This window comes from Trifolium pratense, linkage group LG7 (genome assembly GCF_020283565.1).
Source record: "Trifolium pratense cultivar HEN17-A07 linkage group LG7, ARS_RC_1.1, whole genome shotgun sequence".
Lineage (NCBI taxonomy): Eukaryota > Viridiplantae > Streptophyta > Magnoliopsida > Fabales > Fabaceae > Trifolium > Trifolium pratense.
In genome coordinates this window covers 55,134,776-55,147,940 of record NC_060065.1, presented here as the reverse complement: position 1 = coordinate 55,147,940, position 13,165 = coordinate 55,134,776, and the positions used below count along the sequence as shown (strand labels likewise).

Genomic DNA, 13,165 nt, shown 5'->3' with positions numbered 1-13,165 from the left:
AGATTATACAGTTGAAGTGGGGTGTAGTTAAGTGATTTGGCGGATAAACGATTGCTATTGAATTACAGTGTAAAAGTTTACAGTCTTTTTTGAAGGTATGTTATTTACATGAGAATTAAATTAATAAGAGACTTTATTGTTACTTTAACATCAATCAATAATAAACAATCTTGAAGGTATGTTATTTACATGAGAATTAATATGCACCAAAACTCTTTAAGCAACTCTACATAACATCTGCTAAGACAATCCTATTTACAATGAATTCTATTCTGCATCAAAAAATCATCAATGAACTGAAACACACTTGAATCAGTATTGAACATCAAACAAAAGAGAAGATAATTTCATCTAATAAATCATCTATGATCATATCCTCCAGTTCAAGTGCTACACATTCCTCTTCCTGTTGAAGATTCATCCAACCAGTTCCCTTTGTCAAATCACGACCTACAACATCATCTAATGTCTCATCTAACTCTGGTCTCAAACTCAAATATGAACTAACATTGTTCCATACTTCATTAACAAGATAGTTCCCTTTAGGCATTGATTTGAGTTTGTAGTTGAAGGCGAAGGGTTTCGGAAAGTAAGTTGGTGACTTTTCGTACATTTGAAAGAGTACCTCGTTAATCAAGTTAAATAGAAGTTGGCGATCACATATGTTGGTAATCTCGTCACCGGAATACTCATTTTCATGAAGCAAAGATTCTTCCAAAGCTGTGAATAACGATGGTTTTATTGGCTGGTCTACCGTGTATCGCATTTGAGCCTGCTCATTTCTCGTGAAACCCGAATATTCAAGAATATCTTTCACATATTTGAAATTGGAATCGGTTTCTGAATATGACTTGAAGTGCAAGATATCAGTTTCAAGACTCTTGTTTGTGTCTTCGGCGGCTGTTACACTAGCATTTGAGCCTCGTGCATTCGATTCTTTTCCTGGTATACATAGCCAAAAAATGATTAGTAAACGATCTGTTACTGTCAACCAATCAAAATCATCTTATGAGTGACTTTTAAAGTAGTTACGAGTAAAATAAAACATTTTTAATATCTAATGATTCTGTTATGTTAGTCTCATGCACATTAACATAAATTTTGTTACCTTCTTGTTCCGATGCTGGATCGTGTATGTTCTCCCTTTGATCACAGGTAACTCCTTCATCAATTTCCTCCACCATCTTATCCGATAAAGAACGAGAACTAGGATTCACATCTCGTCCACTTCCTTCAACTGTTTCGTCAATTTCAGCCTCTTTAAAATGATCGGTTGATTTATCATTCTTTAAAGAAAGGCTCACTGATTTACTTTGAACATCATTATCACTTTCCACTATATTATTTCCGATATCATTTGTTTCAAGAAGAGCTTCATGTAGAATGAATCCTAATGCCTCGAGATTAGGCATAGACAAATTGCTTCTGGAGAAAATACGAGCATGCTTACTCTTTTGAGTCTTATCGTCATTTGTCAATCTTAAACTCTTCGACTTTGAGCTTTGCCACTTGACCTCTTTGCTTAAACTTTTCTCAAACAATTGAGTATATCTATCCATCGATTCATTAAGAGAAGACGTTCTTCGCATCAGGCGAGGTTCGTGTTTGTTGGAACCAGATTCAGAAGCTTTAGTCTCACCCAAGCTTCTACTCTTTTTGTATTCATGAATTGCACCATCGTCTAAGCTTTGCGAGATTTCTTTCTCATTATCAATGTTGCTGTATTCAGGTGAAGTTTTACTGTGACCACTTTTCTTTAATTCCACAATTGCATGTTTAATCTTCTGTTTTATAACTTTGAACTGATGAGTAACCACTTGATTCCATCCTTTGTGGTTTAATCCGTCAGAAGACCGCGTAGAAATGCTTGACTTTTGTTCCACGGCAACGACACTATCAATTCCATTATCAGTCGCAGAAGACTTCAACGTTTCATACGAAATATCTTTCACTGAACTTGATCCAAACTTTTTCGGTACATGAGTGCCGACACGCAACTTTTCTCCCTTAGGAAAATCCCAAATTTCAGTTTGCTTGGCTCGGAAGGTACTAGAGCTAATATTTTTCGTCTTAGAAGACGCAGGTAAAGGAAACGATCCTGATTTTGTCAATGTTGCTTTGTTGTGGGAAGCTTTATGATATTTTTTACCACCAAAGTCTATATCTTTTAGAAATTTGAGTAACAAATTCTTCTCCACACTAATTAGCTCCAAAACATCATCATTATTCTTAAATTTAATTGAAATGTCTCTATTAAGGGAACTTTCTGTTGTATTTCCATCTTTCTTCTGATGAAGTGCATTCTCACTACTAGTTTGACCTTTAGCACTTGATATTTCTCTATGTTGACTGACCTGAAATTTTTATTTTATATTAGATTCAAACACAGATATTATTATATAATGTACAATATTATTATACATAATCATTGTTTATTTGATTTTGGTTGTGACCATAAAACAAAATCATGAATTTTTTAAACATACCAAGTGTGATTCTGCTTCTGTAACTACATTTTGTTGCTCTTGCAGAGTGATCTTTCTCTTATCTGCATATAGATTAAAAAGTCTATTAAGCATTTAAAGTCTTTCACAGAAGTAAAATGTGGCCATGATACAAATAATATGCAATTAAGAATAAATTTTTTTACAAGTTAGGGTAATAATATATAATTAATGACATAGTAGTTTTATTACATCCAAAGTAGAGAATAATTTTGATACACAACAAGCGTAAAAAAATTTACACCATCAAACCTTTTTTTTTTTAAAGATTCGGTATTTAGCTCAATAACCGATTAACCTGAGGAACACCAATTTCATTGTCCACTAATAGGGGCCTATTTAAAGCCATGGACTGGTCCAACATACGAAGTACCAGTCAACCAATCATAAGTCATCATTTGCAAGACATTTATGTTAGAAATGATAAAAGTCAAACTTTTTAATGATCAAACAGTTATGATTGACTAACAATGTAAACAAATTTTACACCGTCCATGCATATGAATTAAATCCTGTGGATTAGGGAGAATCATTCAATTAAGTTGTATATTATTGACACAAAAGTTCTTGATAAGATGGACTAAATTGCCTCCCTTAATTTCTGTTTTATTATTAAGACACTTTTAATGATTCCTTTCAAGATAATTATTACTCTAAATCAATTGCAATGATTCCTTAATAAATAAATAAAAAATCAAGTGATAAAGAGAAATTAAAAAGGAAAAACAGGCTGTGGTATGAAATTGCTTACATCTGTTATGTCTTTTCTTTTTATGATGAAACACCTTTTTGACACCCCAATGATGGTAATCAAGAATATTAAACATTCCCCACATGCATCCTTGATTAACTTCTTGAATTTGAGTGGATTCCTCTGAATTAATCAAGTGTTTTCCCATAACAAATAATCAAAAATTTCTGTAAATTTCAATCCACTCAATTGATAATCAATTTCTGCTACTATACCTTGTCCTGCAAAACCATGATTAATGTTACAAAAAAATAAATAAAGAAAACATGACAATATAGACTATATATCATTCATATGTTCATAAATACATATTTATATTATATGATTTTTTAACGAAAATTATGAGTTTATTGAATATGCTCTTTCATAATAAATTAATTTTAAACTGAAAACTAAACATTTCTCCATGTTATGCAATTAAAGTGGAGTGATTTGACCGAATAAGCGGTTGCTATTCGATGATAAAATTTTACACTCTACGTGCATTTTTGTAGAAATTATTACCAAATTAACATATACAGAAAAATGATTTGGATATGAAATTTTGAGAACAAAGACTGGAGTTATTATTAGATTAACAATTAAAAGATTGAAAGAACATAGTGGAACCTTCAGTTTCATCAAAATCTATGAATTAAAACCGTTTTTCATAATAATTGAAAATTTAACAGAAAAACAAACACATAGAATCTGGTCAACATATAGAGAAACAAAACATATGAAAAACAGTTTTGATTATTAATGAATGAAACACAAACTAACCTTAAATTAACGGATGAAAACAAAAGTGAATTGAAGCAGATTTTTTGTGACAGAGAGATATGGAGAGTTATGGTGGTGATGATTTTGTGACAAAGGTGGCTGGTAACGCTATAAAACTAACACAACAACCTTAGAGACAAGTAAAGTACAAGTCAAAGCATAATAATTTTGTTACTATAATAATGAAAAATAAAATTAATATTAAATGAAATTGTTGTGGCTGCGCTGCATTGCAAAAAGGTTGTTATTTAGAAAGTCTTATTTCTGGTCTTCTATGTTTCTAGACTAGATACAAAATTTTATTTTTCAAATTCATCGAATAACTGATGTATTTTGTCTATATAGTATAGATCACATACATTAATTATTCAATGAAAATAAAAAATCAACTTTTGATTTATAATTGTAATCGAAGAGAGTATAAAGTATAATAATTTTCATATTTGTAAAAACAATATTGTTTTTTTTTAAGATTGTATTTTTAATTATTTTCTATTTAATTGTATTTTCTATATAAAAAAATCCTACTTTGTATTTATTGTAATAAAAATACACTAATAAGAATAAACTAATAAAATTATATATTTTTTAATATATGTGAAATTGACAAATACGATAAATATGTTGAACTAGGGGCTAGTAGATATACAAGACCCATAACAAACTTGGTCTTCTATCTTGCTTTGACTAGGACTAACAATAAACACTACACTATTCAAAGTCAACATCTAAACTTACTAGAGAGCGGATCCTCTCCCATTTAAATTTCCTCCGATCAAATTTAGATCTTTCATTTAAAATTTAAAAAAATAAAAAGCATAAAAAGATACTCTTTTAATGGTGGAGATGTAAACTCCTCTCCCTCCAATTATTTTGCAAATTGAGGGGATCTTGATTGCACTTCCTTAAAATAAAGCGTACGATTGATTCATTTTTTATTTTCTATTTGTTGTCAATTTAGGAAAGAGATAAATATAAATAAAAATCAGCTGTATTTACTTTTATAAGTGGACCTCATTAGTGGATTTTATTATTCTTATTATGTTTATGTCTATCTCTTTTATAAATGAATAATAAATGATGGGGTAGCAAATGGATAAAACTGAACCCCCTCAAAAAAGGTAAATCTTTATAAGCCACTAAGTTTAGCCTAATAATGAGAAATTTGGATGATATTATTAATATGCTAGAGGTCTTGGGTTCGATCTTCAGTTCTATTGTAAATAAAAAAAAAGTACATAATAATATTGACAAAAAATAATAAAATCGTACATAATAATTTTTTTTTGACTCAAAAATCGTATATAGTAATTACGAGTTCAATTTTTAGTCGCAAAGAAAAAGTAGGGATTCACTTGTCTTTGTGAAATAAATGTACTTGAAAAATAAATGTAGGGACTAAATTTGGATGATTTGAAAATAGAGGGACCATTTTTTTTAATGAAAGAAGGACCAATTTTATGAATAAATAAAAAATAAGAGAATCAAAATTGTAATTAAGCCAAAATAGTAAGCTAAATGGACTGACATTAAAAATTATCTTAGTGTTGATTTGTTTTTTAAGGGTGCGTTTGATTTGCTAAAAAATAAGAGACTGTACAACATAATTTCTGTTGTACTGTGTTTGACTTTAAAACTGTTTCTGATACTGGACAAACTGGGGGGCCAAGGGACAGGACAAAAACTGAAATTTTTATCCTCACAAAACCACATGACAACTTTTTGTCCTCAACACAACTTGTTTAAAATACCAAAATAACCTTTTGACTACCAAACATCGTACAACACAAAGTTTATTCAGTACCTTAAGGGTCCGTTTGGTGCACAGGATAAGAGACATGATAGGATAACTGTATCATATCCTGTTTCAGTCCAGTGTTTTGTGACACAGCAAGATATAATAAGTTAATCCTGTAGCTTATCATATCCTGTCTCTCTAGTTAAAATTCTTATCCTGAATTTGAGTTGGGTTACTAGTAAGATAGGATAAATTTTTTATTTACTGATTTATTCTATAAAATATATTTTAAAATAAAAAAAAATGAAAATTAATAAAATATAAATAATAAAATAATTTTATAGTAAATTAATAATAAAATAATTAATCTTTAAATATACATGCGATTTTCTCACAAGGGTAATTTTGTAATTTACATAATCTAAAAAAAATCAAAATTATACTAAAATTACAATATTTTAAAGTAAACTAATTATTAAAAAATCGTATAAAATTTGGATATTAATTTAAGTTTTATAAGAAATTAAATATAATTATTTTGCAATGGTATTTTTATTATTTACGTATGAGATATATCATATATTTATTTAGCTTATCTAACATGTATATATCATTGAGTTATTTATTTGATCATGATTCATATAAAAAATTAAACTTTATTGTTTTCTCATGTTTTTTATTTAAAACTATATAAAGTTATTTGATTACTTATTTATATTTTTATTTAAAAAATTCAAAGTATTACAAAATAATTTTAAAAAAATAACAATTGATTTACAAGGATAATTTTGTCATTTAAATATTTTATATATCTTATCATATTATTATTAGCAAATATGTATTAAAAACATGATATAATAGTTATCATGTTTGTTATTATGTGTGCACCAAACACAAGATAAGATAACTGAGGATAACTATTATCCTGCTAATATCCTATCATATCCTTATCTTGTTTTATATATTATCTTATCACTATCCTACGCACCAAACGGACCATAAACATTTGTCATGTGCTGTTTTATGTTGTGTTGTACTGTTATGTATCTTTAATTTCATCACCCTATCACTTGTCATGCGCCACCAACTCCATCGAGGTTGAACAACCTCACTCCTCCTTAGAAATTATATGATTTGCTACTTACTTATGCAACTTGTCCAAACGAGATAATCCGAAATCCTTGAATAACAATTCACAAATACTCCCGCAGATGAAGTTGACTAAACCCTTTATTAATTTATACTAGTTTTCAAAACTTAGTGGAACTTTCAAACATGAACCATTCCTCCTCCTCCTATGCAAAGACATATTTTCAAACACGTAAACTATTTTAAACTTTGAATTTAACCAATTTTAAAGGCCAAAATGATAAGAGGTTTACCAATATACCCCCGTCCGCTACTTAAGTAGCGGACACCCATCAAAACACCATACCTTTATAACGTCCGCTACTTAAACTACTTAAGTAGCGGATGATATTTTTCAACAAAAATTCATTTTTATAACGTACGCTATTTAATAGCGGAAGGGTAAAATGGAAACATCATAGGGCGCGTGTGTAACCAGTAGGTCGACAAAAGTAATTCCCAAATGATAATAGACTGCCCTTGAAACTAGAATGATCCAACCTTGAATTTGAGGAAAAATTCTCAACCCACCCCTCATGTTACTTTTTCACCCCCTAGCACACAAAAAATTTTGAAAAATACGTTCCGAAGTTGTTTTATAGTGTAAATTTTACACACTATAAAAAAATTCGGAAAACGTTTTCCAAAATTTTATGTGCGAAAAGAGAAATGTGAGGGGTGGAAAGAGAATTTTTTGAATTTGAGTAGAGGCAACCCATGAGCACAATAGCTATTATGAATGCTCTTTCTAGCATGTAGGAAAAGTATGCAGTTGTTACCACTTCATATTAAGGAAAGTTGAGTTCATTGGTAGGTTGAACAATCGACACACCTTTTATAATCCGAAGTGTAAACAACTGCATCAACTTTAGTTGAGACCGAAGACTTTTCGAACATGCTAAAAATAGCATTCATAAGAGACTAGTGGTGGTTTTCTCCTCTACAATGTTAAAAACAACATTCCGATATAAGTAACAACAATCGGATGACACCAAGTGCTTGTCTATTGAGAAATTTCCACTCATCTTCCTTCATCGAATTTGGTTTCTTTTGTGAGAAATTGATGTAACTTTCCCTGATACAGATAATCTAATCTTCAATTTGCATCTTCCAATTCATCTGCGGCCATCACTCCCACTTGAATCTGACTTCCTCAGGATCGTCACAAACGATTTTTGCGAATCACCATACTTTACAAAAATTATTTTTTAAGTAGTTTGCTAATAATAAATTATTTCTAAAATATCTAATAATTACAACAATTTCATCGCCTTATTCCTTCCAACATATCTTAGCAAAGTATTGCTTGCAAAGCAAATTACACCTGCTGTAACGAGATCATTACACTATTTGCATGCAGGTTTAACCGAGACACTGAAATTACCGGAAGAAGGAACTCTACATAAGGAAGAACAAAATCACGCTTGGAGGTTGTCCAATGGAACTCAAGGTTTTGGAAGTTCCTCCCAAATGTCGACTACCAGTCGTTCCAAGGGAAAAATCACTGTCAACCACATTTGGCATATGTAACTCTGATTTTAACAAGAATGAAAATCAAGAAAACGACGCCTCTTGCTCAAACGACTCTGATCTTAGCTAGGCCGAGCCAACCATTGCTTATGATTTTGTACAATGGCAGGTTATTAGAAGCACTAGAGTCTACGCTAGTCTCTGTAGAAGGTGTCCGTAGAAGATTCTATAAATTCTATTGTATAAAAGGAATTTCCAATCATGCAATACAACCAACCATGTATCATTGAACACTTGAAAATGAATAAGCTAGAAAGTATTACAGAAGAACAGTGAAAAACAATAGCATATACATATATTGGTTAACATACAAAAAGGGCTATTTTTTTGTCAACAACCCATATAAATGACTACTTTTACAAAAATGATGACAGGACTATGAACTATGACATCTTTGGCATTCTTCGTTTTCTCTTTGCTCTCTCGGCTGGAAATTGTGGCCAAAATGCAATTTTTTTATGTACATGAAATGTGTAACACAGGTAATTTGTGACAAAGCGACAGCTAAAGTTGACTAACTAAAGGGTTGGGATCAAATCAATTTAACAAAGTTCTGTTGGATACAGGATAGATTTACAACGGGGGACCCTAAACTTAAGGGGGATAAAAATAGTTCTTTAGCCTAAATGAATTAATGTACCTTTATGATTTGCAAAGCCAATCTTGGATGGCAAGTCTAATTGAGTGATTGGGAGTGAGAAGCAAGTGATTCAATTTTAAATTAGTCATCGGAGACGTATCATGCCCATTTTCCAACCATTCACGTATGGCATCTCCTTCATATGTAAATCCATCTGCTGCGATTTGAGGATCGTGCATTATTTCCTGAGGAAGGAAGCCAACATAAAACATGAGCCACATAGCATACAAAATCTAGTTATGCTTTTTCAATGGTTAAAAAAAGATCAATTACCTGAAGGATTGGACATAAGAAAAAAGATGGCACGGGTCTCTCTTCTGAAACATGTAGCTGTTCCAATTCTCTCACGAGAGTAGGTGTTAACTCTGGTCTGCTTCTACGATTTTGCGCACAACATTGCAAACCGAGTTCAACCAACCGTGATGCTACAGATAAAGGCCATTCTCCAGCTGAAGAATCAAGAATTGATGACAATTTTCCAAATGAAACTGCATGGCGAACTAGAACTGCTAATCCAACTGGAGTCCTACCAGTGAGGAGTTGCAAAATAATAAGCCCAAAAGAGTAGATGTCAGACTTGGTTGTTAGTACTCCGGTTCGCTGAAACTCGGGATCCGTATATGTGAAAGCACCCTTTGGCTCAGTGCTCAAGCGGAAACTACTACTAGGACTATAGAGAGACTCCTCCGTCCCAAGCCTACTGAACCTAAATTCGCATATCTTGCAACTAAGTGAAGAATCGAGAAGTATAGTCTCAGGCTTAAGATCACCATGAATAATAGCTTCTGGTTTAAAAGAATGTAAGAAACAAAGTGCACTGGAAATTTCGGCAATCATTCGTGTTCTGATATTCCATGTCAAAGGGATAATGTTACTTTTTCGGAATAGGTAGTTTTGAAGAGTTCCATTCGGGAGGTACTCATATACAATTGACCAGGCCTCAGGGCAAACACCAAGCAATGTCAATAAATGAGGATGTTGGAGACTACTAAGAATTTGAACCTGGTCACAAAAGGATCAAATCATCTAAATCAGACAAACATACAAAAAAGAGAGAAATTCGACCATTCTTGAGAATTGAACATATTTCCATTTGTTATTGTGCGGAAAGAAACAAAAGAGATTTATGTGAAAACTGACCTCTCGATGAAACTCTGCTGGTCCTTGCACATTTTGTTGATGGAACTTCTTTATAGCAACAGTTCTACCTAACATCTCCCCCTTATATATACAACCAAATCCACCTTGTGCGATTTTAAAGCTCTCGGAAAAATTACATGTAGCATTTTCAATATCCGATAAAGAGAATTCTGCTAACTCAGGCAGTTCTTCAGCGAACCCAATGACTCCATTGTAATGAGCTGCTCCGATTTGTCCACGACTTTTCCACCGTTCAAGCCAGCGGAGGGCTTCCATTTTCTGTCTCCTGATCTGCTGCCTTTCTTGCCACAAGGTTGATATGGATGTTTGAATTAGCAAGAGCTCGTGTGCAGCTTCATCTCGCCTACGGATTGTTTCCTTAGCACGGCTATCTAGTAGGGCCACATTTCTCATGGTCATTTGTAGCTCTCCCGAGATACGTTCACTCTCTTCTAAGAGCTTTTGTTGTTCTAGTACGGTATCTCTAAGTGCAACCTCAGCCTCTTTCCTGAGCTCCACCTCATGCGCATGGGCAGATTCAAACAATTTGACCTGAAGATAGAATATATAATTAGGTTGAGAGAGCTTTCAAGCAATTCATAAATCAATCATAACACAGACTGGATATCATCATTTAGTACTAATTTGGATATATACAGGTAAAACATATAACATTATGTCCAAGAAATCTCCAAACAACACATTTATGCTTACTTTCTGCATGGCTTCCGCGGCTTCAGCTTCCGACCTCCTGCACTTTATTAGTTCTGCAAATGATTCATCTGTTGCTGCCTCAGCTTCTCTTTGGGTTTCAATAAGTTGACTGTTAATTCTTTCTTCCATGACCTCTGAATATGCATCTAGATAAACCGCAGTCGAATTTTGTGGAGAACAATCACTGCTGCAACTGGATGATTTGGATGAATTAGTGGCTTCGGTTTCTATGATTTCACCGAGATCCAAGCTTCTAATTTCAGAACATACTGCAGTTCTAGCAGAATTTGGTTGAAGATCTTCCAAATGGGGTAATTCGTTCTTACCATATCGAAAAGATCTACATCTCAAGCTTTCTGTGGTTGCAATCTCTGCTTGAGCAGGTGAAGACAAAGAACACAGTGTTTCAGAAGCCTCTCTTGTCCAAATGTGTCTGCCTTTATATATAAACCATATTTCACAGAACGGGGGAGCATGTTTGAAAGTGTAATTTGCTTTCCCGGAACTCCTTTTCACTTTCATGAAACTGCAATTTTTCATTACGATTTGGTAAGTAAAAATATTTATCGTCCCTTCTCTGAAAGAAAAGGGACAAAGAATGAAAATACTGAAGCAGATTGTATGCTCCATGTTATCAAACGAAGACACAACCGGTTAGTTATGTCAAAATCTTCATTCTTTACAGCAAATATTGACATCAAACACCTGAGACCAAAACAATAAAATTTAAGCTTTTGGTGGAATTTTCATACTATTGTTACTCAGAAAAATTTATGTGAAATACTAGGGTACTCTAACAGCATAGGCAGGACCCTCTAAGAGACTATAAGTGGCTCTGTCCCTGCAAATGAACCTATCCACTAGAATGAAGCTAAGAAGCAAATGAGCCAAGTTCAACGCTGACTAACAAGGCAATTACTCTCTCTATCTCATTTTATTCGACAATTATCGTAATGCGCACATTGCAAATTTGCAATGAACAAACGGACATAATAGGATAGAGGGAGTATGTATGGAAGAAACATACTCCCATGCCCCAATTAACTCGCAAAACATAAAATCTAAGACAGTTCAAAAAACAAACACCGATTAAGCATACACTCAATGCAGTACTTACTTTTCCGTTTCCGCTCCAATGACAAGCTTCCTAATATTATGACTAACAACCAAATCAACAATTCCTTTTTGGATTTGGTCAGTTTCCGCTACAATAACGCTTGCCTTCACCTGACAACAAAATTTACATCAACACAAACAATCAATAATAGGTTTCATACTTTCATAAAAATACATTCAGTTAAAAATCCCACATAAGCTTGAGTCAAAAAACACAATGATAATTAATTACCAACACATAAATTTTTATCTTAAATTCATAATGCAAAAGAAACACATACTAGTACATACCTTAGCTGCATAGCAAATACTCAAATACTTATCAGTAAACCTCACAGTCTGTTCTCTTTCCTCTCTTCTAAAAGCAGATACCACTTCAGGATTAGCTTGGGAAGCTGGCATTTTCCCCACTAAATAACCAAATTAACAACAAAATTAAACAAATTAAGCTAATTAGGCAGAAATTATTAAAAAGAAAAAAGAAAGACCCAGAATGATAAAACAAAAGGGATTATCATAAAGCATTGAAATTTAGCATTAAAAAGTGAAAAAAAAAGAACTTACATAAAGTGGGTATAACAGGAGAAGGTTTATAAAGATGAATCAAGACAATTTCTTGGTTCCTAAATTGATTGAAAGTCCATTGAAGTAAGGTAGTGGTTTTGTGAAGGGATTTACCAACCGCAAGATGAATTTGATTAGGGTTAGTAACAGGAGAAGATTGTTCCATGATGGGTGAATGAATATGAGATTGAGAAGAAAAGGGAAAAGGGTTGTTCAAAAGCTTCATTATGGTTATTGAAATGAAGTGAAAGATGAAAGATTATTGGAGGAGGAAGAAGAAGTGGGGTACCACAAAAAGAAGGGGTGTGGATAGGAAAAATTGAAACATTGATTGAATTGGATTGTGTTGTGTTACTACTAGTTTTGGTTTATGTTTTTGTCTTTGAAAGAGGAAAGGAACAGCGTTAGAGAGAGGATTGACTTTGTTGGTCATGGTGGTGGCGTGCGGATCCAATCCCATGTGGAACATGATACAACATAGTACAGTTACATACATTGGACTTGTGCTGTTATTTATTACTTCAGTTTCTACTTTTTGTTGCTGTTAAAAGTGAAACATCACCACGTTTACGCGCCAG

The 13,165-nt window shown here is 32.8% G+C and overlaps 2 protein-coding genes across 3 annotated transcripts; both read right to left on the bottom strand.

Annotated features, from left to right (window-relative positions):
- Positions 1–115: 115 nt before the first annotated feature.
- On the bottom strand, positions 116–4,190 carry LOC123898838 (protein TRM32-like). Its single transcript, XM_045949860.1, has 5 exons — positions 4,018–4,190; positions 3,256–3,476; positions 2,487–2,548; positions 1,109–2,354; positions 116–942 (listed from the first exon to the last, which is right to left on the bottom strand). Exons 2-5 carry the CDS (start codon positions 3,401–3,403, stop codon positions 326–328), a joined length of 2,073 nt encoding a protein of 690 aa, XP_045805816.1. The 5' UTR covers positions 3,404–3,476; positions 4,018–4,190; the 3' UTR covers positions 116–325.
- A 4,444-nt stretch (positions 4,191–8,634) lies between these two features.
- Positions 8,635–13,090, bottom strand: LOC123897784 (U-box domain-containing protein 33-like). Of its 2 annotated transcripts, XM_045948566.1 has the most exons (8): positions 12,588–13,077; positions 12,315–12,433; positions 12,025–12,134; positions 11,284–11,433; positions 10,908–11,238; positions 10,194–10,745; positions 9,327–10,055; positions 8,635–9,238 (listed from the first exon to the last, which is right to left on the bottom strand). In XM_045948566.1, the coding sequence occupies exons 1-8, from the start codon at positions 12,811–12,813 to the stop codon at positions 9,056–9,058; spliced, it is 2,400 nt and encodes a 799-aa protein (XP_045804522.1). In that variant the 5' UTR covers positions 12,814–13,077; the 3' UTR covers positions 8,635–9,055. The 2 variants fall into 2 exon arrangements, with proteins under 2 accessions (XP_045804522.1, XP_045804521.1); XM_045948565.1 differs by having other exon boundaries at positions 10,908–11,433; positions 12,588–13,090.
- Positions 13,091–13,165: the final 75 nt, after the last annotated feature.

Coding starts and splice junctions, on each gene's coding strand:
- LOC123898838 (XM_045949860.1), bottom strand. CDS start 3,403: ATGGGAAAACACTTGATTAATTCAGAGGAATCCACTCAAATTCAAGAA. Junction 2,355..2,486: donor CAGAAGCAGAATCACACTTG/GTATGTTTAAAA, acceptor TAAAAATTTCAG/GTCAGTCAACATAGAGAAAT. Junction 943..1,108: donor TCCAGCATCGGAACAAGAAG/GTAACAAAATTT, acceptor TATGTATACCAG/GAAAAGAATCGAATGCACGA.
- LOC123897784 (XM_045948565.1), bottom strand. CDS start 12,813: ATGAAGCTTTTGAACAACCCTTTTCCCTTTTCTTCTCAATCTCATATT. Junction 11,434..12,024: donor ATTGGAGCGGAAACGGAAAA/GTAAGTACTGCA, acceptor GAAAAATTGCAG/TTTCATGAAAGTGAAAAGGA. Junction 9,239..9,326: donor TCTTATGTCCAATCCTTCAG/GTAATTGATCTT, acceptor TTCCTTCCTCAG/GAAATAATGCACGATCCTCA.